Source organism: Camarhynchus parvulus, chromosome Z, assembly GCF_901933205.1.
Source record: "Camarhynchus parvulus chromosome Z, STF_HiC, whole genome shotgun sequence".
Taxonomy (NCBI): domain Eukaryota; kingdom Metazoa; phylum Chordata; class Aves; order Passeriformes; family Thraupidae; genus Camarhynchus; species Camarhynchus parvulus.
The window spans coordinates 58,602,705-58,626,665 of record NC_044601.1 but is presented as its reverse complement, the minus strand read 5'-3'; the positions used below and the strand labels follow the sequence as shown (position 1 = coordinate 58,626,665).

Here is a 23,961-nt window from a genome sequence, read left to right as displayed (position 1 = left end):
AAATGGAGGTATTCATCAAATTCCCCTTTGATATTTGAAAAGAAACAAACACTAAACCTCAATTTATCCTACTCATCTTAGCATGCTCAAAAGAGCAAGAGCCAACCAAGTATCTCAGAAAGAAAACCATGCCATCATCCTGTGGAAATATTCAGGAGCCTAAGGCTTAGCTCTGTCAAATATTTGTTAACTTGTATGGATTAAATTCAACCTCTTAGAGACTCAGTTTCTTCACTGATACAACAGTGTATAATGCTAATAAACAGTTCTAAACTGGATTGCAGCTTGAAAGGGAGTAATATATTTTCTTATTTTGTCCAGCTTAATTGAAGTCTGGGACATGCTGGCATGCCATTTACCATGAATAAACATATTCTTTCACAAGAATTTTACTCCCATTTTACCATTATGCTATCAAGAGTATTTCACTGAGCTTCTAAGTAGAACTCTAACACTTCAGATATTCAGCCAGTATTAATTTATAGTGCTGACTTATTAATGTGAAACCTGTGTTACTTTGAATCTTGAAGTTTGTTTCAGCTGGGATCCATGCAGTCTCATGCCACATTTATTGCTATCTGGGAAATTAGATTGTACAATTGGTTGCTTCATTTCCACTTTTTGAATTTGCTACAACTGGCTTCCCTGGGTTTTTGTTTGATAGCTCTTGTCAGCTGAAAATAACAATACTTTGTGTTGGAACAGCAGCTTCCCCTCTAATACCTTTACTTATTTTACAAAGGCACTGGGTTACTGTGCAAAGTGCATTTAGTGACAGACTTTGTCAGCCACAACCACACAGTGCTTGGGTTTGCCACAAAACGATTTCAAGTGGCTGAATCCAAGCTGCTTGGGAGGACGAGGTCCAAGTCAGAGCCAGTCCTTGCCCTGCACTTGCACTTCACTGCTTTGCAGGCTACCTGGGGCATTATCAAAGAAGGGCTGAAACTGGAGCCCAAAGCACAGATTAGAGTGCTGAGCTAGCATGTCAACACGGACAGGCTCATCCAGGCCTTAGGTCATTCCTTCTCAGTTTTAATGAGGAAAACCTACCACCTGAAGCATGTAGAGGTTATTTCATCTATGTAAAATTGGTGGTTGCACTGACGGTTACCCTTCTGTGTCACTCTACAAAACATAACAAATTTTTTGTGTATTTTTTTTTCCTTGGCTGATCCAGTCTAAAATCTACAATGTGTCTAACTTCTAAATTGGTTTTCCTAGAAACTAACACTGTTGGAAATGCTACAGGTAAAAGAACATTACCAAAAACATTTTAAATTTGTCCTAGCCCTAGTATTAAACACTGCATACTAAATCTGTTAAATCTACTGTATCTATAAAGGGAAATTCCAGTGCATTTTAATTACATGTGTTGCAGAGTGACATCATGCTATGAACTTACTTGACTCTTTTTTTTGCTATCCGAGATACCTAAAATACATGGGATTTTATAATATAAAGGATAATACTCTTGAAAGTTAAAATCAATAAAATAAATGAATGTCAGAAGATGAAAGAGCAAGGAAAAAAGACAGAAAATTTTGAACATATTGCCACAAAAGCTCTTAATATTCTGTTTATCTAAGAAGTGTGTAATAATATCTGTTGTTCTCAGAGAGATAATGGAAGTATCACCGTTGAAGTTAAGCTGAGCTCTCCAACTGATTATTGTTTATTTTAATTTTGTCTCACTGAACAGTTAGTTCTCTCACAGGATTATCCTGCTTTCTCGTGGATTCAGTATTAATGAAAGCATTAAATCATTACATACTTTTGGACCACCTCATTGGGGCCTGGCCCTGTCCCATTAAGTCAAGTGTATCATTACTATTCATATGAGCAGAGGGCAGGAGTATATGGGAGGTTTTGCAGAAAGCAAGCCATGCTCCAAAAAGAAAGATCAAACAGGCAGACTGCTAGAGGGCAAAGGTTCATTAAAAGGTCAGTCCACATCTACAGAAAAAATGGTGAAACTGTTTAAAAACTGCACCACGAAAAATAAAAATGAGATAGACATTTAAGGTGCAAGAAAATACAGCACGTGTTTCTGTCTTTGCAACACAAGCTGTCAATGTTTTTTCTCCATTTTTAAAGTCAATTAATAAGTTGACTTAGATGTTTTATTTCTTAAGTTAGACACCAAAGAGCAAGATTCTATGGTACACAAATCAATCTAAAATCTACATTAATCATAAGAAAATTTGAAATTATTAGATTTTAGATTTTTTCTCTACATTATACATCATTATTTGAATCACATTCAAATTGGAAAACACTATAGCAAAACCATTACTCTGACTATATGGAAGTAAATCTGCTCTTAATTTTATTTTGCACCTATCTATTCTTTTTCTGTATTGTACCTAGGTCTTTTTCCTGTATACTTAAAATGACTTCTCAGGAAAATAATTTAAATATCAACATCATTTTTAAACAAACCTTTAAAGATAATATATAGAGGTTAATTATATATTTAACATAAAATTATATACATTTTAATTTACAGTATTTGTCTATAAGAAAATACTTTCAATCCTGTTAAAGATGCACTAAAATATAATTATGGAATATTTTAACCTGACTTTACCAATGCTTAAATGAAAGTGTTTTTCTAAAAAGGAAAGTTCTTCGGGAATTCCCCTGATTCCCATCAACAAATACCTTTTCAACGATGCATACTTTAGAATGCTAGAAAAACTGAATGCCACTTATTTCTCAGAAGTGGATATTTTATACTTTTCATTCATTCATTCTCTGTTGTTGAAACAGGCTGAATGGGGCTTGCTGTCTGTGAGTTTAAAGTGCCAAACAAGAGGCAAGTCTTACTATGTATTTTGAATATCTACAAGAAACATACAAAGGATTATGACTGATCATGTTTTTCTCTCTCCTTGATAGTGCTCCATTTGCTTCTGAAAGATATGTCTGGTTCCCCACCCTGGGAAGAGTAGATCTTGAATAGCTGTCTTCAAGAATTAGAAAATACGTGATAGCTTTCACACCATGCCTGTTTTTAGAACAAAGTGGCATGCTCAGATGTTTTATCATTTGTTTTAAAAAGCACAGGGCTAGTGTTATATAATTATATTTAGGATTTTCAGATGTCCAGCCTGGAATGTCTAATGAAGAAGCGTTCCAGCCTCCCCTGCCCTGTGTGTGTGCGATCCTTCAATTCTTCCCGGATCTTGATTTTGCATTTCTAACGAAGCTGAACTGACAAAGCGTGAAAGTGGTCTAAAAGGAAAAAACAAAGAAAGCGACCCTGCTTTCACTGGGCCAAGACTAATCAATATTCCAGAATATTCCTCCCCTCTCTGCTGATGCGTGGATCGTGGTTGATTGGTTTTGTCCCTTTTTTTTTTTTCCGGCGCTGGGCCGGCAGTCTCCTCCCCTTTCCTTAAGTTACAGGGATGGTAAGTTGCCGTACTCGGGAGCACATGCAGATGTCAGTTTTCCCCCTGCCGCCCGCCCGGCTCCGCAGCTCCGCGCTCCCCGCCCGCCCCTGCCCCGTCCGGCGCGCTCCCCAGGGCGCGACAGCCCCGACCAGGTGAGCCCCTCCTGTCCTCTCCTGTCCTGTCCTGCAGAGAGGGTCCGAGCGGGGGGGAGGCATCCTTCATCCTTCACTCTGTGCCTTTGTGTCCTAATTAATCGATTAGTCTTTTGATTGATTAATCTTTTGGCTGCGCCCGTATTCTTTCATGATCTTGATGTAGATTGTGCAGAACAGATTAGCTGCTAAACATCCTGGAAAGAAGAGGCACTGTGAACGATCCCCCGATTTCCCCCCCCCCCTTTTATTTATTTTTTTTTTTTTTTTTTTTTTTTTTAATGCGTACATTAATCGGTCGGGGAAAAAAAAAATCCTGCTTCCATACAGCAGCCGCGTCCACGGTAGAACCCTTACTAAATTTAAATATTTAGCTAGGTCTCAGAATTTCTGTTTCCACTCCTTAAAGCAGCAAAGTTTATAGCGCTCTGTTAAAATTCAGGGAGGATATTGCACTGAAGTGCTAAAGTGAACCGTCTTGAAACATATGGTAAAAGCAGCGATCAAAATCCACTAAAATAAACTTGTTACAACATGCGATTTTGCATAAAACGTGCTGGCTGAAACCACAGTGTATTTATATTTTAAATGCTTCCGGGAAAAAAAAGTGTTTTGGCACTAAATTTATTTAAAATGAGATGTTAGAGTTGAGCTGTCTATAAACAGAGACAGATTGCAGCAGAAGCACCTAGGTTTATCTATTTATTCATTAATAATTACTTTTTAAAAAGCGTGCCAGTGTATATTGACTAAGACTTCAGAAAATTGTATTCTCAGTCTGGAAAATACCTTGGAGGAGTCTCCATTACTAAACAAACTCATACCCAGCAGCCATCAAAACAAACCCACACCATCTAAAATAAAAAGTAATACCTTAATGAAAAACGTTTAATATTGAAACATTTTAAGGTTGATTCCAAGCATGATTTATTGAAGTCAAACATGGTGTGGTTCTTGGGTTGTCCTGCACAGGTCCTGGATTTGAACTCCATGATCCTGATGTGTCCCTTCCAACTCAGGATAGCCTGCGATTCTGTGATATATGCTCATAGTTGCTATCAGGACAAGCTAAGCATTGCTCTGCAATGTGAGCTGGTGTTACTGTCTGAAGCAACAAGTTAAGTGGGATATTACTTCTGATGTTTTACAGATGTGCTCGGAGTAGTTTATACAGCTAAAAGATGAATGTTATCAACATAAAGCTGTCAAAGGCATATCTTCTAAATAGTGGTTGAGGGATAAGTAAACTATTGCTGCTGCCTTTTTCCATGTGAAAAGAAGGAATTGAGATGATGCATTCAATCATTTAAAAACATTTGAAATGTAGAACAATTTAAATGTACCAGTTTGAGCAAAATATTTCTCTTCAATGGTTAATGTGAAGGTGAGCTAGATTTTTTTTTCAGATAATAATGGCCTGATAAAAAGTACAAGAGCAAGCCTGACAGAGAGTTTTAAACATTCTACCTTAAATTGGTATGATTTGTACTGATTTTACATATATGTATTAATAGCAAATATTAAAAAAAGTTACTCCTGGGTTTTACAGCATGACAGCAGTTCATGTCTGAAGACATGGGACACTTATCTGATCAGTCCATGTAGTCCTTCTTTCAAAGTCAATGATGTTCTGCATCAAAGACTGCTTAGATATTAAGAATAATACAAGTTTTACTGAAACATGAAGAATATTTGCTTCTATGTAAATATATCTAATAATTCCCCTAAAATCTTACTGCAGTGTTTGATATTTCTTGTCTTGCAGGTTTCTCCAGTAACTCCCACTGAAAAGAGTCCTCCACTTTTCTGAAGGGATACTGACAGAAATTAATTATAAGAGAAAGCTTTCAGCAAGATAAATGACTAAAGGCAACGGAGAAGACCCAAAACCTGGAAGTAGGATGGAGCGAATTCAACAAGGAGTCCGGAAACGTACTCTTTTGGCAAAAAAAAAAGTGCAGAGCATAACAAAGGACGATGTTAAAAGTTATTTAATGAGGAATGCCTTTGTGCTCTTCACCGTTGTTGCTGTGATTCTTGGTGAGTAATTTGTTCAATAGGAATATTCTATTCTCCAGTGCATTTGACAATGACGATGTAACTGGGTGATTTGCATTACAAATGAGTTTCCAAATTCTTCTGCACTGATAAGAATGTTCTGGCTTGGAGAGTTTTGGCTTTGACAGCTTCTTGTAGTTTAAGGAAGAGCCATTGAATTATTCTAGTAATTCCTAAGAAAAATTTTGGTGAGAAAAACCAACCAGAATAGCTGGGTTATGAATTCTTCCCTTAAAGAATCAGATACAATAACTAAATTGAATGCTTTCAATTGTATATTTTCCTACCAAAGCCAGTTGCAGCAAAATGCTCAGAAAGCAACTTTTATTCGCCTAAACTATCAAAAAATTAACACTTTGCAATGATGAACAGAAACTGTCAATGGACGAAATGAGAAGTTTCTAAGCAAAGGCATGAAATAAATACAGCCTCAGTCTTTTCAGTTTTCCCCTGATAAAGGCAAACCTAAGCTTATTCTCCCTCAGCCAGTCACAATCTTACACATGCATCTTTCAGATGCAATTTGGGCAACAATGGCAGTGTTACTTATTCAAAGGACTGAAAGATATCACCTGATTAAATGCCTTTTAAGAGTATACTGAGAGGAATCCAGTACATCAAACAGCCTTTTGATTTGGAATGCACCAAAATATTGCTACATACTTTGAATTAGCATTAGAAAGAGAATCTGCTGAGAAAAACATGCAATTTTTAAAACTAATTTTTCTTTAAATTATTACATGATCACTTAAGCTAATTTTTCTTTAACTAGATATTGTCAAAGTGACACCATATTTCATGAAATAGCCACTCTTTACAGGGTGAGCAAGAAGTTAATGGCTTTTCTGTATATCTTTCACTTTTCCCATTAGTTTAAAATATAAAATTTTGAATCTGATCATGATGATGATGATGAAAAACCATATGTAAGGACCTAAAGATAATGGCCTATATCCTTTGCCTATGTATGCCCTAATGTCCTTAATAGTGCTATTCTATATAGGTCTGCTTGCTGTGTTTCTGCAGCTCTTACAGGAATTGAAATTTTAGGGCTCTACCATTATTGTTGCTTGATACCACATCAGCACTGTTATTTCAAATTAATTTCAGGTTTGATGGTCTTTTCTTGAGAGGCATTTATATTAATTTGCCTATTGGTAAAATAAAGTACTTCTTTGCTAAAGCAGTAACTTCAGTTTCTGATATTTATAAATACCATTTGATAGTAAATGTTTTTAATTCCTAACTAAGAACTTTATAGGTTTAAAAGCCCCATTAATATCAGGGGTGAAAAATTAGATGTTTTATCTACAATGGTCAGAAAAGGCAAGGCTACTTCTGAAACACTGTCCAACCACAAAGAACACAATTCTTTGATTGTTACTTTTCTAGACAGCATGTGAAAAAAATTTCTTTTTGCAATTTTTTCTCTGTCATCTACATCCAGTAAGGCTCCCACAGATTTGTCGAAATGGAAATGAAGTGTAGACTGGACAAGTGGTTTTGCTGTTATTGCTCGTTCCAAATAATTTTAGGTAACTACTGACACTCTGCCCACTACTCCTCTACCACCTACAGCAGAGGATCAATAGGCACTGGGACACAAGTTGGAGAACTGATGAAAATGTGCAGCCTAGGATGAGCTGGCTGCTCCAAATCTGCTCATGAACCTGAAGATATATCTAGTATAGCATGTAGAAGAAAAAGTCTTGTTATTATCACAAAATGCTCAAAATTTTTCTTACATCTGCTATTTGTGGTGTAATTTTGCAGTACCTATATATGATTAGAGCAGTAATTTCATGGTTAATCGATTATAAAAAGGTAATACTGGGGGCTTCTGAGAGTTCTTTGCTGTTGTGGAAATACTCAGAAGCAGGGAACAGATGGCTAAAGTGGTTGGGAAACACTCAGTGGTGGAACTCCATCTGTCTAGTTTGGCACGGACTAAGTTGTTCTCATCATTCAGTCGTTTGGTGGTCTGTGGAAAATTAGATGATGGTCTTGATCCCCTCCCTAGGAGACAATAATTATTGTTGCAGAATTAGCCCACCAATTAGCACTACTGGTTCTCCCATTTGAGGTGCTTGGATGTGAGTCTAAGTGGCAACTAAACTATACTCAAGCCAGGGCTGAATAATTTACAAGAAATAAAGCTTAATGCTCTGTAATCTAACAGACAGATGACAATTCTTAGAGCTGTCAGTCCAGAAGTTTTCATAGACACCATACTCAAGAAAACATTTCATTTAGAGAGAGCAACATTTCTTCAGAGAGGTTTTTTTCATGTCTCTTTAGTCAAGGGATAAACATGAAAAAGCCTTTTTTAATAGAGCATTTCCTATTTCTTTGCTGAGCAGGATTGATTTCAGTAGAGGTTAAGTGCATAGGATCTTATCTTAGTTCCAGTACTGTAGTTTATAGCAGGGGCTTGAGTTTGTATTGAATGGGAACTTGCTCTTTGTTATGAAGTGGGAAACTAAAACATGCAATTCTATCTGTTGTATACAGATATTTTGCAAATAGGGTGAGGTTTTTCTGGCATTCGCATGACAAAGAGAAATACAGACATTTATATAGCCATCTGTTGTTATTCAGATTCTAAACTAAATTCTAAACTAAATTCACTAGCTGTTACCACACTAAGCCAATTACTCATTAAAAACGTAGTGATGAAGATGAAAGAAGCTAAAATTCATGTAATTCATGTTGAAAAACACTTAGAACTATTCTCTATTTCCATAAAAATGCATGGAATGTCCTTCAGACTACACCTTCTGCATAGGTAGGATCTGTCTTGCACATTGTCATAATAATTGTTAATATTTTTAGTGAAATTTAAACTTTTCTCAGGCCCTTCAAGAAACTTGGAGAAAAGCATAGTCAAAAAGCAAATTATGATGCAATTTTTTCACATTTTCCTTGTCCACAAAAAGATATGAATGAGTTTTCTGTAGTCAATCTTGCCAAGACTCAGTAGATGAGAGCAAGCCTGTAAGACAAATTTTTGAAGCTGACCACTGGTAAATTGAGAATATCACAACGACCAGGAGCACTTTAAGGTAGAGTAGGGAACATGGTGGCTCATGGAAAATCTGCAGGAAGTCTCACAAACTTTGAAGTGCTAGCCAAATTACTGGCAAAATCTAAGGCTCTCCCACGCTACTCAGAGCCATCATCCTGTCCCCAAAAACTCCTTCCTTTCAGATACACTTCCTTTATCAGCCTGCCTTCATTCTCACGTGCTATTTTCTCAAAAATGGCACAGGAACCCAGATTCTGATAGGATTCTAAATGCCAAAGAATCTCCTATGGGTTCTGGACTTGTAGGGAAGGAAAGACTGAGATATAGAGCGCTGCTGAGCAGACATCCTCAGAAACTGTCTGCAGTGAAATGCTGTTTTAATTGAAACAGGGTAGGCTGTGATGCAAGTACTATGAAAGTAAGTTTCTGCATAGTTCTTAAGCTCCAATTCGCTAGCTAAAATCCTTTTGCCAGAGGTACATGTTGCAGTTTTCTGCTGAGACATTCAAGGGGGTGGGGGATGGATCCATGTTTTCTGACTCCCTGTTTTCCCAAAGGGAAGAGGGAATGCAGGTCTGGCTGTGTCATTGAAGCCAGGCTTCTGTAATTGCCAGCAATCTCACAATATGTGTGAAATATAGATAAACCCAGACAACCTCTGTTCTGCAACAGCACACACCATGTGAGAGATTCCAAAGCTTTCCAGTGTTTACCAAAAAAACCTAGCTAAAAGAACAGGAAGAAGACAGTGAGATGAAGGCCTTGCCCCTTTTCCCTGAAGACAAAAAAGCAGTGATAAATAAACCTTGAAAGGATCCTTCGTGACACAGAAGGCAAAACACCCACAGAGCCCTTACAATATCTGAACAGTGAAAGGCTGTGCAAAGGAGCATAGGATATGAGATTCTCCTATCTCAAGAGACTCCCTGTCTGAACAACAGTTAAAAGACCTGTGAGGTACAAGTCTGTGATACGCAGGTAGACAAAACTCAGGATAATGCCCACAAAAACAGCAGCCTGGTGTGTTGCACCATCTTTTCTGCTATTGACAGATTTCTGTATCTGCTTAAGGTTGAGGCTGACATACCCAGTGAAGAGTGTTTGCCTTCACTATATATTGGCATTGAACACTGTGACAAATCCTAGTGCAGCATTGGAAAAATTTACATGAGGACAGAGTGAAGATCCATCACTGAAGGAGAAACTGCGGTGGGACCTGAATTTTAGGTGAACAGTATGTTAAAACATAAAGAGAGAAATTATTCTCCAAAAAAATGATAAGATATATGCAAGAAAATCAAGACAGTTGGCTACAGTTACAGATAAATTAATTCTTTTTATGCTGAATTTAGAGGTTGACTCTGTCTCAGGGCTCTCCTAAAGAATCTGCATAATGCAACTGATTTCACACTGAGTAACAAAACATTGCCAAGTAATATTCTTAAAATTTGCTAATCAAAACCTTTCTTTTTTTAAGTATAAAATAGTTATAATTTTGGAAGGAAAAAAAAAGCATAAATTCACACCATAAAACTCAGTGACACTTAAAGTTCCAAAAGAGATTGTTCTTTTCAAGTGAAGAAAAAGTATAGAAATGCAAGGAACCTTAATTCTGCCATTAAGAAGACAGCAGTAAAAGTCAGACTGTGAAATACAAACAGTACTCTAGTTCAACAGCAAAATAAAATAATGATAATGTATTATCACAATCCACATTTCTTACCACAACTCATTTTGTTGTTACTGAAATGAAACAGCAATGATTGTTGAACTGCCATATATGGCACAGAGTAACAACAATAAACTTGGCTATCTCGTGAATAACAATTAAGCATTCTGGAGAGAACAGCTGTGCATAAATGCACAGTAAAAATGCAAAATCTTTAAGAGCCAAATATCAGCTTATTTCTATCCTAATGCTCTAAACTGTCAAATCAGTGGACTTGCACAGTGGTGCTCAAAAGCAGTGTGTCTCAGTGGTCATGAAACAGTCCAGAGAAACATACATTCATTGCACTCTTCATAGAGATTGAAAAAAGGCTGTTGAGATTCTCAAAATTCTTTCTAGAAGTTAAAAAATAAATGTATATACACAGTAATGCTTCTTACAAATCAAAATTCAAAGCTATCCTAGGTGAAAGGCATGGCAGTAACTGTGTGGGGCATTTAGGATGTGGTTTCTCAGAGATTTTACAAGAAAATTCTCTGAATGCCATTAGAGTATGGTCAACTGGAACAGTAGTTATCTCAAGGATTCTCAAGAAAGCTTTTGTGTTGATCCTGAAAGGGGTCAGAAAAGGCACATAAACATGAAATAAACTAGTATTAAAGCTTGCCAACCCTTTCCATTTTTCAGTAGACAGGGACTATAATTTCTGTGGTGACTGCAAGGCAGCACAAAATCATAAACAAGATGCCAGTGATTTGTATGCTGAATAAATATTTGACATTGTTAGATCCTTACTTACACTTGTAAAGCTAGAACAAGATGTCATTGGAGATGAAATGCTTTTGAGCTGGCCACAATGAAGGTGTGTCTGAAGATGGTATGTTCAGTTGTTCATGAATTCCTGAAAATATTCATTTAGCCTAAAATTCTGACAAAATTCCTTGAAATAGCTTGGCATCTGAAATTTTCATGGGATTATATGATATCATAGAAAAAATGTTTTTATGAAATCCTTATCTTAAGAGCATTTGAAAAACTATACTTATAAATCCAGTATTAAAGAGAAATAAACAAAGGGGATAGATATTCTAGATGTTGAAAAGGCTGCTAAAAAAAAAGCAGCAGGTATTAAGATAATTTTGCTTTAGTGTAACATAGGCATCTAGATCCATAGCCAAGACACACTAATTTTTTTTTTTCATGCCTTGGTAAAGGGAAATCAGGTCTTTTGCAACCACCAGCTTCATAAAATAATCATTGTAGTCACATTAGTTGTGCATATCCTCTGACAATCCTCCAAAGTCCTTCTGTTTACTGTGCAGTTCCTTAAGATTTTGTATTTCATTTCATTTTTAATTACAACCCAGTGATCTTGTGATAAGTAAATTTAAAACAAGGCAGACACTGAGGTGCTGCAGCAAGTCCAGAGACAGACAGTAAAGCTGGGGAAGGGTCTGGAGCACAAGTCCTGTGAGGAGCAGCTGTGGGAGCTGCGAGGTTTTAGCAGCTTTTCTCCTGGAGACAAGGAGCCTCAGGGGACCTTCTCACTCTCTACAATTCCCTGAAAGGAGGCTTAGCCAGGTGGGGATTGGCTTCTTCTCACAGATAACGGGACAAGAGGGAAAGGTCTGGAGATGTGTCAGAGGATTTTGTGTCTAGCTTGGATTTTGGGAAAAATTCTTTCATTGAATTGGCTGTCAAACACTAAAAGCGTCTGCCCTGGGAAGCAGGGCATCTGCTGGAGCCACCATCCCTGCAGACACTTAAAAGCTGTGTAGATGTGGCACTTTGGGTCATGGTTTAGTGGTGGGCTTGGCAGTGCTGGGTTAAGACTTGTACTTGGTGATCTTAGAGGTCCGTTCCAGCCTCTGGTTCTATGATTCAATGGGATTTAGCATACATCATAATATTTTTTTTTCACAGCACATTACAATTCAGTTTAACTGGAGCTTTGGAACAATAAGGCAGTGCAACTGGTGTTATAAAAATACTTAATAAGGAGCAATAAGAAATTTCTGTCTCCCATATAAATTTCTCTATCTCTGTTGTTCACAGAATATTCTGTGGTGTCTAAAACGTATGTTAGAGAACATCTAAGCTCCTCACAAAGAAGTCTCAGATTATTAATGGATACAAAATATATATATATGGTATAGAGTAGGGAATAAACTATGGAAAATAGGAAAAGAATAAATGCAAATAATTTCAGAGGAATTTTAGTAAAAGCTGGTTTACTGCATTTATTATGTCAACCCATCACACTTGAAGTTGTATAGCCAGTGTCTGCACTTTCAATCAACACAATGAAACCACAGGGTGTGTAACCCTTTAAAAGCCATACGAGAGAAACTTATTTTGGTTCTAGGTTTCATGCGACTTTTTAAAATAAAAGAGTAAAATAATAGGTGTGATGAACTGCTCAACAGTGAAAAGGAAAATAATTAAATGCTAGAAAAGAGGCAAGGAAAGCCAGAAGGATCAGAGGAGAATCAGGATAGTAACAAAATGCTACAGCTACTCATATTTCCTGGTTATTCTCACACATCCTTTCTTTTAGCATGAGTTTTATCTGCCTTTTGAATTTTCTTTCTATTCTCTGCATTAAAAAAATGCAATATCTTGCTTGAAATTTAGCATGTGTATATATATTTTATTGGCATGGATAGAAGACCATAAATAGAAATGAGCTTGAGAGTTACAAAGTTTGTGCTTGTTTTTCGCCTTTTACTGTAACTTGGTATAACTGTAAATTAATTTATTCAAAACAAAATCTATAAAAGATGGAGCTTAAATTTTAAGCATCATTTACACTGCTACATAATCTGGCCCCTCAAACTGGCTCTAGTAAATTCTTTGGTTTTACCACGCACAAGGGCTAAATGAAAGTAAAAGAGTCAAATTGCCTTTGTATTGTAGGAGCAATAATCAGGGAATTCCTGGGAGTACTAACCAAAGTTAGTTGACAAGCAAGTCTACTACATATATTTTGATGTCTTTTGAAAAAAATTTTGACTTGAGAATCCATGCATTAAACAGATATGGATGTGCAATCAAGTTCTGCAAAGTCTAAAATGCAAGCAAAGGAAGCTGCCCATGGAACCTAAATCTCAGAGCTCTGTGTCTTTTTAGTGCATGAGCAAGGAGACTCAGCTGGGTAGCTGCACAAGTCCATGACCTAAGCATGTAACTAAAACTTCCAGGAGGAACACAGGCAGCCAAACAAACAAACAAGCAAACAGGTTTGCGTTCCTACTCCCACTCCTTTCTGAGTCAGGACCATGCCAGACATTTTCACCCAGTGGAGGTGCAGAAGCCCAGGTGAGAATGCTGTCCTCAAGCAGCCCTTGAGGAGCTAGGTTAATTCCCTTCCTCTCAAAAGGCAAGTTACAGGAGGAGGCAATTCCACCATTCCTTTCAAAGCTGTGGTTTTAGGCAGAGGTAAGTGTAAGACTTCTGTGGACAAAAGCATATGCCAAGAGAGCAAATGCATCATTGTGCTTAACCTAATGACTAAAAGGCTCACCTATAACAGGAAGCCCCAGGCTGTGAAGCAGCCCTTGGAGCAAGAACAGGGACACAGGGTATGCCAAGTCCAGATGATTCTGTGCATTCTGTGTGACAGTTGTGTTCAGTTGCTAGTCCCTCAGGATTTAGCCTGGAATTAGGCAAATAAATGTTTAGGTCATGGCAGATCTGAGAAAAACACAAGCAGAAAGGTGAGAACTGAGGAGTCTTCCAAAGCAAATGGAGTAGTGCCTATTAACTTCATAGATTTCCAGAGCTAAGCTTTTTTTTATTTGGAGGGACTTAAAAGGTCATAGTCTGGACTCAGGTACTTACTGTGTAATCAAGTATTATTCCAGGTGCAAGTTTCTCTGTGCCATTTTATGACCTTTAAGATAGGAAAATTCTACCATTCAGAATAACACCTAACAGTTGGAAGAGAGGTGTCATTACCTGTATGGAGGCTGCATCAACTTTAATAAAATATGCTACAATGTATCTTCAAGATGGGTCAACTCACAAGTAGTAAGGTGTGATACCTCATTTTAATCAACTGAAATTAAACACTTCTGGAAATTCACGTGTTGGAAGGGGCTGTTGGCAAGTAAAAGAAATAGATGGAGGGTTCTATTTGCGAATAGTTTCACAGTCATACTGAGGATTTCAGGGATGAAGCGGCTCATAATCAAACAGTGAGGGACTGAAAGCATCCCAGGTATCTTTTTAAGAAAATGGTAACATAATTCCATGAACTTCAGCCATGAGCCTGATTTTCTTATGGAAAGAATTCACCGAACAAATCAAATATTAAAAAAAAAATGTTATGGCAAAGCTTACACCTGATTTGGCAAAATCTTGTATTCTACAAGGGGAAATGCTCCCTCTCAGTCTGTCCTGGTTGTTTGCATGTCTCAGAAAAATCCTGGAAAAAAAAGAAATTTTTTAACTAAGTCTGCCATATGTTCCATGATCCAGATAGTTCTGGCATGGCCATATCTTGATTCAACAAAATACTTAAACCTTGGTGTCAAACAAGTCATTTACTACCATAGACTACCAGCACTAAGCTAAATTAACAGGTGGTTTTGTAGGAACTAAAAGGTGGACTAGCTCCATAGGGATATGTATGCATAATTTGAATGTGCTAATGATGGTGCTAAACTGCATATCAAGATAGCCCAGCCTAAAATTAACTCTTTGTAGTGTGTGTCTAAGCTGGAATTAAAAAAAACAAAGGCAACTGTCCATATCCAGTTTCAAGAGCTCTGTCAAACTACACTAATAGCTCCTCAGAGTAGAGCTCTGTTTTCTGTGAATGTTTGCACAAAATTCTTGGACCTGAGTGGTCTCAGTCTCACTGTCTGCAATTCCTTTGTGAAGCTATACTGTCAAAAAGACAAAATAATATGGATGGGCAGCTGAAACCACAGTAGGGAAAAGTAGAATTCGGTGCTGGTAAGGAATATGTCAACTTCCAGCCAAGGAAAAAGAGGAAAGAAATGTACCCTATAGACTTGGAGAGAGCAGCTTTCTTATCTGTTTTGATCTATATTTTATAGGAGTAAATACATTAACTTTAGTCATGAACATGAAGCAGCAAAGTAAAGTCAGGCATGAAAGGAAGAGCTATTGTAGTAAGTTTGTAAAGCACTGAGTAGTACCTTAATTCTAAGTAATACTGCATAAAATATAATGTGATATATACTGTGAATGTCTGAGCTTTCATATATACATAGCAACATATTATTCCTGTTCATGGAATTATTTGTTATTTTTTGCATCAAAAGTATTTTTTTAATATAGCTCAGAGACTAACGAGAGTACATAAACTAGGCATAGTTTATCTTTCAATTAAGTCTCTTGTCTGAGGATGAAATAATGAATAATGTCCTATTCCATTAAGAACCATCTGCTTCAGTGCCAGCAGTGAAAACTCTTCATTCCAAATCTGCTCCTAATGCCCTGCAATTGGTTGTCTGGAAATAAAATATTTTTTTAAAAATTAAAAAATAAAAATAAGTCAGAAATCAATTACAAACAAGAGACAAACGCAGAAACAGTTCAAGGAAAACAAGTGAAAAAAATTTAAAAACAGTTAAAGGCAAACAGAGAAGTTGAAGTTGAATAAAATGAGAACAATTTTTTGGACGTGTTTTCAAAGGAACAAAATTACCTCCTAATTGGGGAAGATAAGCAAATGAGCCAAACAACTAGAGACAAAAGGGAAAAAATGTATGAGTCTAACACTAGAGCAAAGAAATAGCAAAGGACAAATTTCAATAGTTTCTAAAAAGCCTTTTTAGCAACACTCAGAAGCCGTCCTCAGATTTGGTATCCAGTTTAGGCAGCCTCTGGTCAAATGGTGCTCTTGCTCATTGCTTTGTTACATCAGTTCTTACAGCTTCAGACTCCCCTTTCCACTTGCATGTTTTCTGTCCACAAAATCCAAGAAGGAGGTGTTGTGTCTGCAAGTAAAGGCAACATACAAGTGTTTTATAGCTATAGATATAAAGATGTGTCAGAAATTCAGGCTCCTCCAGAGCTGGGCAGAAGATGTCAGGCAGAGTGTTTGATTGTCTCTGAGCTGGGAATTGAGTGCCCACGTATCTCTGTAAATCTAGCTCTAAATGCCCACAATACACTTTTATGATAAAACGCCTCTGCATCTTTGCAAATTGTAACTGAATACTGCCGTTAGAAGCCTGGTGTGGGTTTTTTGGGGAAAACGATCTCTCTTACAGGATAAAGCGAACCCTCAGGGTCAGGTTCAGGGGGAGGTGTACCTGAGGCACTGTGACTGTAGGACTGTGACTCTGTGTCTCGCCAGCACGGCTGTGAGCTCCATGACACTCCTGTGGCCCCTGAGCAAAGGTAACACACTGACTTATCTTCTGATGCAGTGGACAACTCTCCAACATCACCATGACTCTTATTTTGCTATAAACCTGCTTTTCTCTGACATGTCCCTTTTTGCAGGTCCCAGATCTTTTCTAGATCCCAGTCATGTCTAGGATATCTAGCTCTTCCACATTATTTCTCCCATGACTACTCTCAGTATGTCCCAGGCAAAGGAGAGATAGCTGCTTGTGTCCAAATCAACACATATTCCACTTTACTATGGATTCTAAAGTGGCAACTTGGAGTACAAGTCCTTAAACTCTCTGTTGCAGTGTCATCATGCAGTTATAACCTGGCATTTATGTTCAATAAAATGGTTTCAAAGGGAACACACATTCCTACCTACATAAGGAAAACCAGAAAGCAAGGAAAGGGTGGGTGTGATGCACCAGGTGTACTAGGGGATGAAGATTCAATATAAAATTCTGAAACAAGAATTATGAAAATCAAAGTCATGCTGAGCAAATTGGGTGATTCTTGTTGCAAGCAAGGAAAGTTAAGAAAGAGATTTTGCCGGCAACTTGAAGTATTTCTTATCACTAGAGAAGTACTTTACCTGTTTGTCTCAAGTAAATACAGTTGTGGACTTATCTGAAGCTGGCTGTTAGAAGAAAAGGTGTCAGAACAAAATGGTAAATTAAGCAATAACAAATGACCCAAAGAACAAAAGCAGTCATTCCAGAGCTCTGCAGGAATGTAGGAATGAAATGGCTGTGGAGCTAACAAAAATATACAATGTCCCATTAAACTGGTAGAAGCCTGATTCCCTCCATGGCTCTTGCCCAATTGCTGTTATAGAACAAAATGTTATTTGCTTGCTGGTTACAAGGTTTTCTGGAACTGAACTATTAACAGCTGTTAGTTTAGAATAGCATTCTACTCAGCGTAAGGGTTTTTTTTCCCCAGTTATCTTTGAAGTTTTCTATTTCCTACTGGAAAAGAAGAAGTAATTCTGTACCACATATATTAAGGGAAAGGATATCAATATGGACCTCCTTTAATAGTGTGTTGAGATTTACAGTAAGAAGCAGAAGTGTATATAACTCTTAGTGGTATGTTCTGACTGAACTGGCAAGCACTGATAAAGACAAAGCAGCTCTTGCTCCATTATTGATATAACAAATAGTAATTTTCTCTTGAAATATGTTTAAGTGATGTTTGGTCAATTGAGAAGTACAGCTGTCAGAACTGTGCACTTCTTGCTTGAAAATGCAGCAGACAGCATGGGCATTGTAAAAAAGTATCAGATAACTGTATAGTCTTAATTTCTGTGTAACTCTGAAATAAGATTGAGACCAGAAGCTCATAAGAATTCATTTCAATAACTTAGACCCTGACTTTATTGCTTACTTCATCACACTTTGATGTCAATCCGTTAAAGACATTTTGTATAGAAACTTGTGTAGGTTTTTTTAGATATACAAGTATACCCATAGTTGTTAAAGTCCAACATGAAGATTTAATTGTTTTCTTTCTGGTATCCAGCAACTGGAAGTGAAGACCATAGGCCATTCATCAATATAGTCCTATTTTTAGAGTAAGGAATTCCAAATCCTAACTACTATTTTGCCATTTCCATCTCATTACCCTAACTGCCAGAATTATTTCCACCTTCTGCTCCTTGCAAGTTTTAAGTCCTCTCTTCACTGTATTCATACATATTGAATTTCATTTTGATTCACAAAAACATTGGTGTAAAATCAATGCAATAATTTTAGCTTTTTAGATTGTTCTGATTATCATCAGGATCATCTACAAATAATTTTTTTCCATAAAATTAACTTTATCACTATAGTGGAAAAATAAATTTTTCCATATACTTAGCTATCACTATATCAAGAACACCTCAAAAATCCTTTTATAACTCTAAGCTAATTTGCTTTTTCATTATAAACTGTATAAATTATTTAACAATATGATTCTGTTATGCACTAAACACATGTATAGAATTCTTGTTAACTTATGTGTTAACTTAAACAGGCACTACTGATTTTTTTCCAGAAAAAGCCCAAATTCTGTTGATAAATCTACTCTTTGCTGCAGTGCAGAAATGGTACACTATTAACCATTTGAGAAGTCAGGCTCTGATAATGTTGATTAGTTGATCTTTTCTGTTACAAAGGGTACACAGAAACCTGCAAAACAGGTTGTGGGAGCTTGTTTCACACAAGGCTTTGTCTCAAAACAATTTTCAGAATTAACCTGAAACTTTAAACTTTTGCTGAGAAAGGCCAGTTCCAGTATGTAATCTTCCCAGTCTTGGTTGTGAAGCACTAAAACTCCTGCCACACACAAAGTAGTGGATGGTTGTTGGAATACTGCACCCCTTCCAAAAGGTTTAGTACCTCCTACCAGGTCTTGGTTCAGGACTTTATTTTGATGCTTTGCCATTGTGTCTATTTTTACATCATCATTGTATGCTGCTATCTCACCATTTCAAGCCTGTGAATGTTGGTTGTAAGAAGCTAATTCAAAGAAGACAAAGCTACCTTGCCAAATTTGAGTTTTCTGTTTCAAGAATTTTTTAATTAAACTTTGTCAGATGGGATATTATACCCACTATTTAGTTATTCAGACTTGGAACAGAAAATAAAGTTCAATCTTAATTTATTCTAAAATCAAGAGGGACTGGTAAAACCATGCTGTCCTGCATTCATTATCAAACCCTACAAGGAGGAAATAATTTGTCTAAATTTCTTCTTGTTCTGTGTGAACACAATCAATTTTCAGAAATATCTGTGAAACAACTACTACTGTATCTATATTTCAAGCAGGGAAACTGAGTCAGAGAAAGGTTCTCATGTCTTGGGCATGACTGCATAGAGATCAATAACAGTGCTAAGATTAAGGCTGAAGAATTAGTAGCTGTTGTGTGTTGACCCATTTCAACATAATACACTACCAGGGCACATTTCTTTTCACATTGCAGAAATTCTTTCTGTAAACTGCAGTGCTGGGAAACCCTGTAATTATGCACAGAGCACGTAAGGACAAAAAACAGCCAATAATTTTTGGCTCAACAGGTTTACATGGAACTTCAGAAACTCATTCTCACTACCAATAATATTCATTCAAGCAGCCATCTCAGGCCACTCTGTACTGCTTGGATGGTAGTGGAACAGATAATCAAGCCCTTATAGCATAGCATAAGGACTAGTTCTTATAGCAGCCTCAGAAACCCTTACCAACCTCAGTGAGGCTTTGTGCTAGTGTAGGGATTAATTCATGTGGAACTAATTGCAGAACTGTGGCCTAAGTAAGAAACCAGTCTAGCTCTGTTTGCTTGTTACCCAGTTGTCAAAATGTAGTGCTCATTAAGTGCAGAAACAAAAGTCCAGATGGATTCTTTATATCTGAGAAATGTGTTTCTCATAAAAAAAGAAAATAATGAGAAACTCAGCAGCAGAATTTAAAATTTTTTTGAAAAGAAGGGAAACTCTCAGGCAGGTCTTTTAAACAACAATTATCCAGAGGCTCTTCTTCTAGGCATTTTATTATGTAATTTTACCCCAACAAAAAAATTATGCGAAATGCACTTTAGCTACCTGAGACCACAGAACATGAATGAGACTAAACAAATGCCTTCTAGTCCTGCCACTCTTTTCCATAACCCCAACTCCATGCTTGGTGTCATTTGCACTCTAACTACTTTTCTCTCCATTCTGTAACACTATTCTCTAGAACACGGTTCTATTTTCTGTTCTGCACAAGATATTTCTGGACTCCTCTAGCTTAACCAACATGGCAAAGTCCCTAAATCATGATCAAATAGAGGTCACTAAACTGAGAGTTACAGATGTTTCCTTTCACCAGCAGATGTCAATAATCTGGTGTAGGAGGCATGACAGCATATTTTAACTAGCAAAATTTGGCATGAAGATATTATCTGCTCTATGGAAGTACCAATCAAAAATCAGTCTCTAAATAAAAGCAAAACCACAAAGAGTCAGAATTGGAACTAGCAGTTGTCAAAATTGTTCAGTGGTACAGCATTTTCAGGATGTACTGAAGACCTAACATGATCTAGAGTGGAGCTGGAATGTTCTGCTGCCTAAGATCAGTGAGGAGCAGTTTCATAAAACATTTTATGAAACCTGAGTCTGCCTGTCTTTCAAAAAGAGCAATCCTACTCTTCTCTGAGGCACATATCTACCAAGGAAGGCACCAACCTCTGTTAGCCATACGAAATAATTGCATCAGGGAATTGACCTGGCTGAAAATGAACCCAGTAAAATAAATTCTTTTGCTGCAAACACACTGTGGTTTGCAGTAGGATCAATTGTCTGATCCAGCTTTCTACACAGAGCCTACCCAAATGCCAGTACCAGACAGTGGTGAAGAACATGGAGTGAATGGAAAGGAGAGATAGTTGAGTTTCACCGTGTGTGTGTGTGTGTGTGTGTGTGGTTAATGCGTTCCAGATAAAGCCATGTGTTATTTGGCTGGGTATAGCAGTCCCACATCAGATAGGCACCAAGCCATTTAACAATTGCAAATTGCAACTGGTCATGTCAGCTAACCAAATAACTAAATAAATATGCAAACAAAGCAGTTGGTGGCAAATACAGGACAAAATCTTCAAAGTTGTAGCTGGGAAGTTTAGATTTCCACTCATGAGCCCACCTATGACTTCAATCTGTAAATGTATCTCAAGCACCATTTATCTGTTCCCAGCAAGATAAATGGCTCCAGGCAATCCCTTGCTCCTGTCCCTCAGGCATTGAAACCCACCTCTTAATCATCCAGTAAGGCCTTTCAGCCCTGATTATCTGCTTCTTTGCAAGTGTCAGTATTCCTGAAGGTAGCCATGGGTAATGATGCTTACCTCCTGTTTCTTTTTGACTGTGAAAAGACTAAACCACAAGGGGATTCTCAAGTATGTCTGTCCTGTTTATCTCCTTCAATCTGACGCACATCTGTAGGATCAGGCTGGCAGAGTAGACAGGCATGGACAAGACTTCTGAAGACTGGTAGCTAGTATGTATATGCATTGCATATCAGATTACACACAAAATCTCAGAATTCAAGACACTTGGCTGTAGTAGCAGGGATTGCTTCTCTTCATTAGCACTCAAGACACACCTTCGAGAGTAATCCAGATTTTAAAAAATAGCACAAAAATAATTCTAAATAACTGTGCTGATTCTGGCCAGGAGAGGGTTAATTTTTGCAGTAGCCAGGAGGGGGGACGGCCAGGACCCAGGGGTTATTCTATAAAGCCTGATGTAATTTTTGGGATCAGGGGAAGGGGTCCCTTCTGGTTCTTGGAGCATGTTAGGGTTTTCTGTATGGTGAGCACTTGTCTCTGAATCATTCACCTCTTCTACACTTCATTATTATAATTATTACTGCTCTTTTTCTTATTTCATTGCTGTCTTCAGTAAAATGCTTTTGCCTCATTACATGGTGTCTACATTTTGTGCCTCCGGTTCTCCTCTCTATCCCACCACAGGGGGAGGGAGCAGGGGACTGAGCAAGTGGGGTGTGGTTTGCAGTGTTTCACTGGGAACACTAAATTGGGAACGCCATTCCTAAATGGCAATAACTTAACATTTTCAGGAGGGCTAGTCATAATAGTAGATGATACCGGAGAAAGTAAATCAGTGTAGTAAAAACCGCAGGTTACAATTAGGTATGTCCAGTATAGATGATTTTTTAGATGCTTTATAGATATTTATGTTGAGATGCTACTGCTTCTTTAAAAGACTGAGTAATGATACCTCTTTTCCCTCCCTTCAGGTGTAATCCTGGGATTTTCTCTTCGATCATATAAGATGAGCTATCGGGAAGTGAAATACTTTTCGTTTCCCGGAGAACTACTCATGAGAATGCTGCAGATGCTGGTCCTGCCACTAATTGTATCCAGTTTAGTCACAGGTAAACAAAGAAAAACAAAACAAAATACACCCCGAAACACCTCTTTTGAATAATTTTACAAAGATGCGCACACCAAAATCTAAAAAGTGAACATTCTATGTTCTAGAAGTATTATAACCTACAGAAAGACATAGCATTGCTATTACTGCTTTAGAGACAATGTAGTAAGAGGTTTGAATTAATATACAGAGATAATGAAAAATGGTTTTCCAAGTTCATAGACAAACTAACAGTACAAGCTACTATATGCAGCTGCTATGAAGCTGACTCTGTACTCCACTCTCTTCTTTTACTATCTGAACAGATATTTCCTCCTCAGTATCCTATTATTATCAAAGACAACATATCTCAAAAACACAGTGCCAAACCCAAGAAAGTTGAAACTGTTGATTGTGGGCAACAACACATGCCTGTAACCACAGATATGCAGAACATCTGTCTGCCTCCTAGTTTTCCAGCAATAGATTAGAAAAAATTGAATCCTATAATAGAGTTGTTTAGGTTGGAAGGTACGTTAAAAATCTGGTTCCAATCCTCCTGCCATGGGCAGGGACACCTCCCACTAGAGCAGATTGCTCAGAGCCCCATCCAGCCTGTTCTCTGACACTGCTGGGGATGGGTCATCCATAGCTTCTCTGGGCAACCTGTGCCAGTGCTCCATCACACTTACAGCAAAGATCTTATTCCTGATATCTGTCTAAACTACCTTCTTTTAGTTTAAGCTATCTCCTCTCCTGTCACTACAAACCCTCTTTAGGCCCTTCAGGTACTGGAAGGAGTTCTAAGGTGTCCCTGGAACCTTCTGTTTTACAGGCTGAGCAACCCCAATGCTCTCAGCCAGTCCTCATGAGAGAGGTATTTCAGTCCTCTGATCATTTTCATGACTTCCTCTGGACCCACTCCAATGTACCCATGTCAATAGGGGATAGACAGAATTGGATGGAAAGTTTGGAAGAAACTTAATTCCATCAGTTCTGTTTTGTCTTCTGGTCAGAAGCTCTAACAAGCTTTGAATGCTCTTTACCAAGTTGTTCCTCTAACTAGTGATATAATATTTAGTTTCTTATGGTGATGTATGCCTTGGCATTCCGCCCAAGTTTTGTGGAGGACCTCTCAGATTTGTTATGATTGTTTAGGATGTACCTGTGATGTGTTTATTCTTTCAGTTATCTGAAGAAAAGAAGGTATGGATTTTAGTCTATAGACAGCTTGGAGAACTTAATTAAAATCACCCACTGTGCAGTCCTAGTATCTAAAACACAAATACACTGCCTTGGTTGATAGAGAACTCAGATAATAAGTTGTTCTCTATTTAATTGATTGTCAAATATGTTAATATAAAGATGTCTTAAAAATGCAGATGAGCAGACACTCGCATGT

The 23,961-nt window shown here is 37.5% G+C and overlaps 1 protein-coding gene across 1 annotated transcript in view; it reads left to right on the top strand.

Annotated features, from left to right (window-relative positions):
- The first annotated feature begins 3,416 nt into the window (after positions 1-3,416).
- SLC1A3 (solute carrier family 1 member 3) overlaps positions 3,417-23,961 on the top strand; it is a 66,466-nt gene continuing 45,921 nt past the window's right edge. Inside the window, exons 1-3 of the mRNA XM_030968182.1 lie at positions 3,417-3,550; positions 5,316-5,590; positions 22,444-22,581. Coding sequence (XP_030824042.1) covers positions 5,410-5,590; positions 22,444-22,581 — 319 coding nt within the window. The 5' untranslated portion in view covers positions 3,417-3,550; positions 5,316-5,409. The remainder of the gene's footprint in view (positions 3,551-5,315; positions 5,591-22,443; positions 22,582-23,961) is intronic.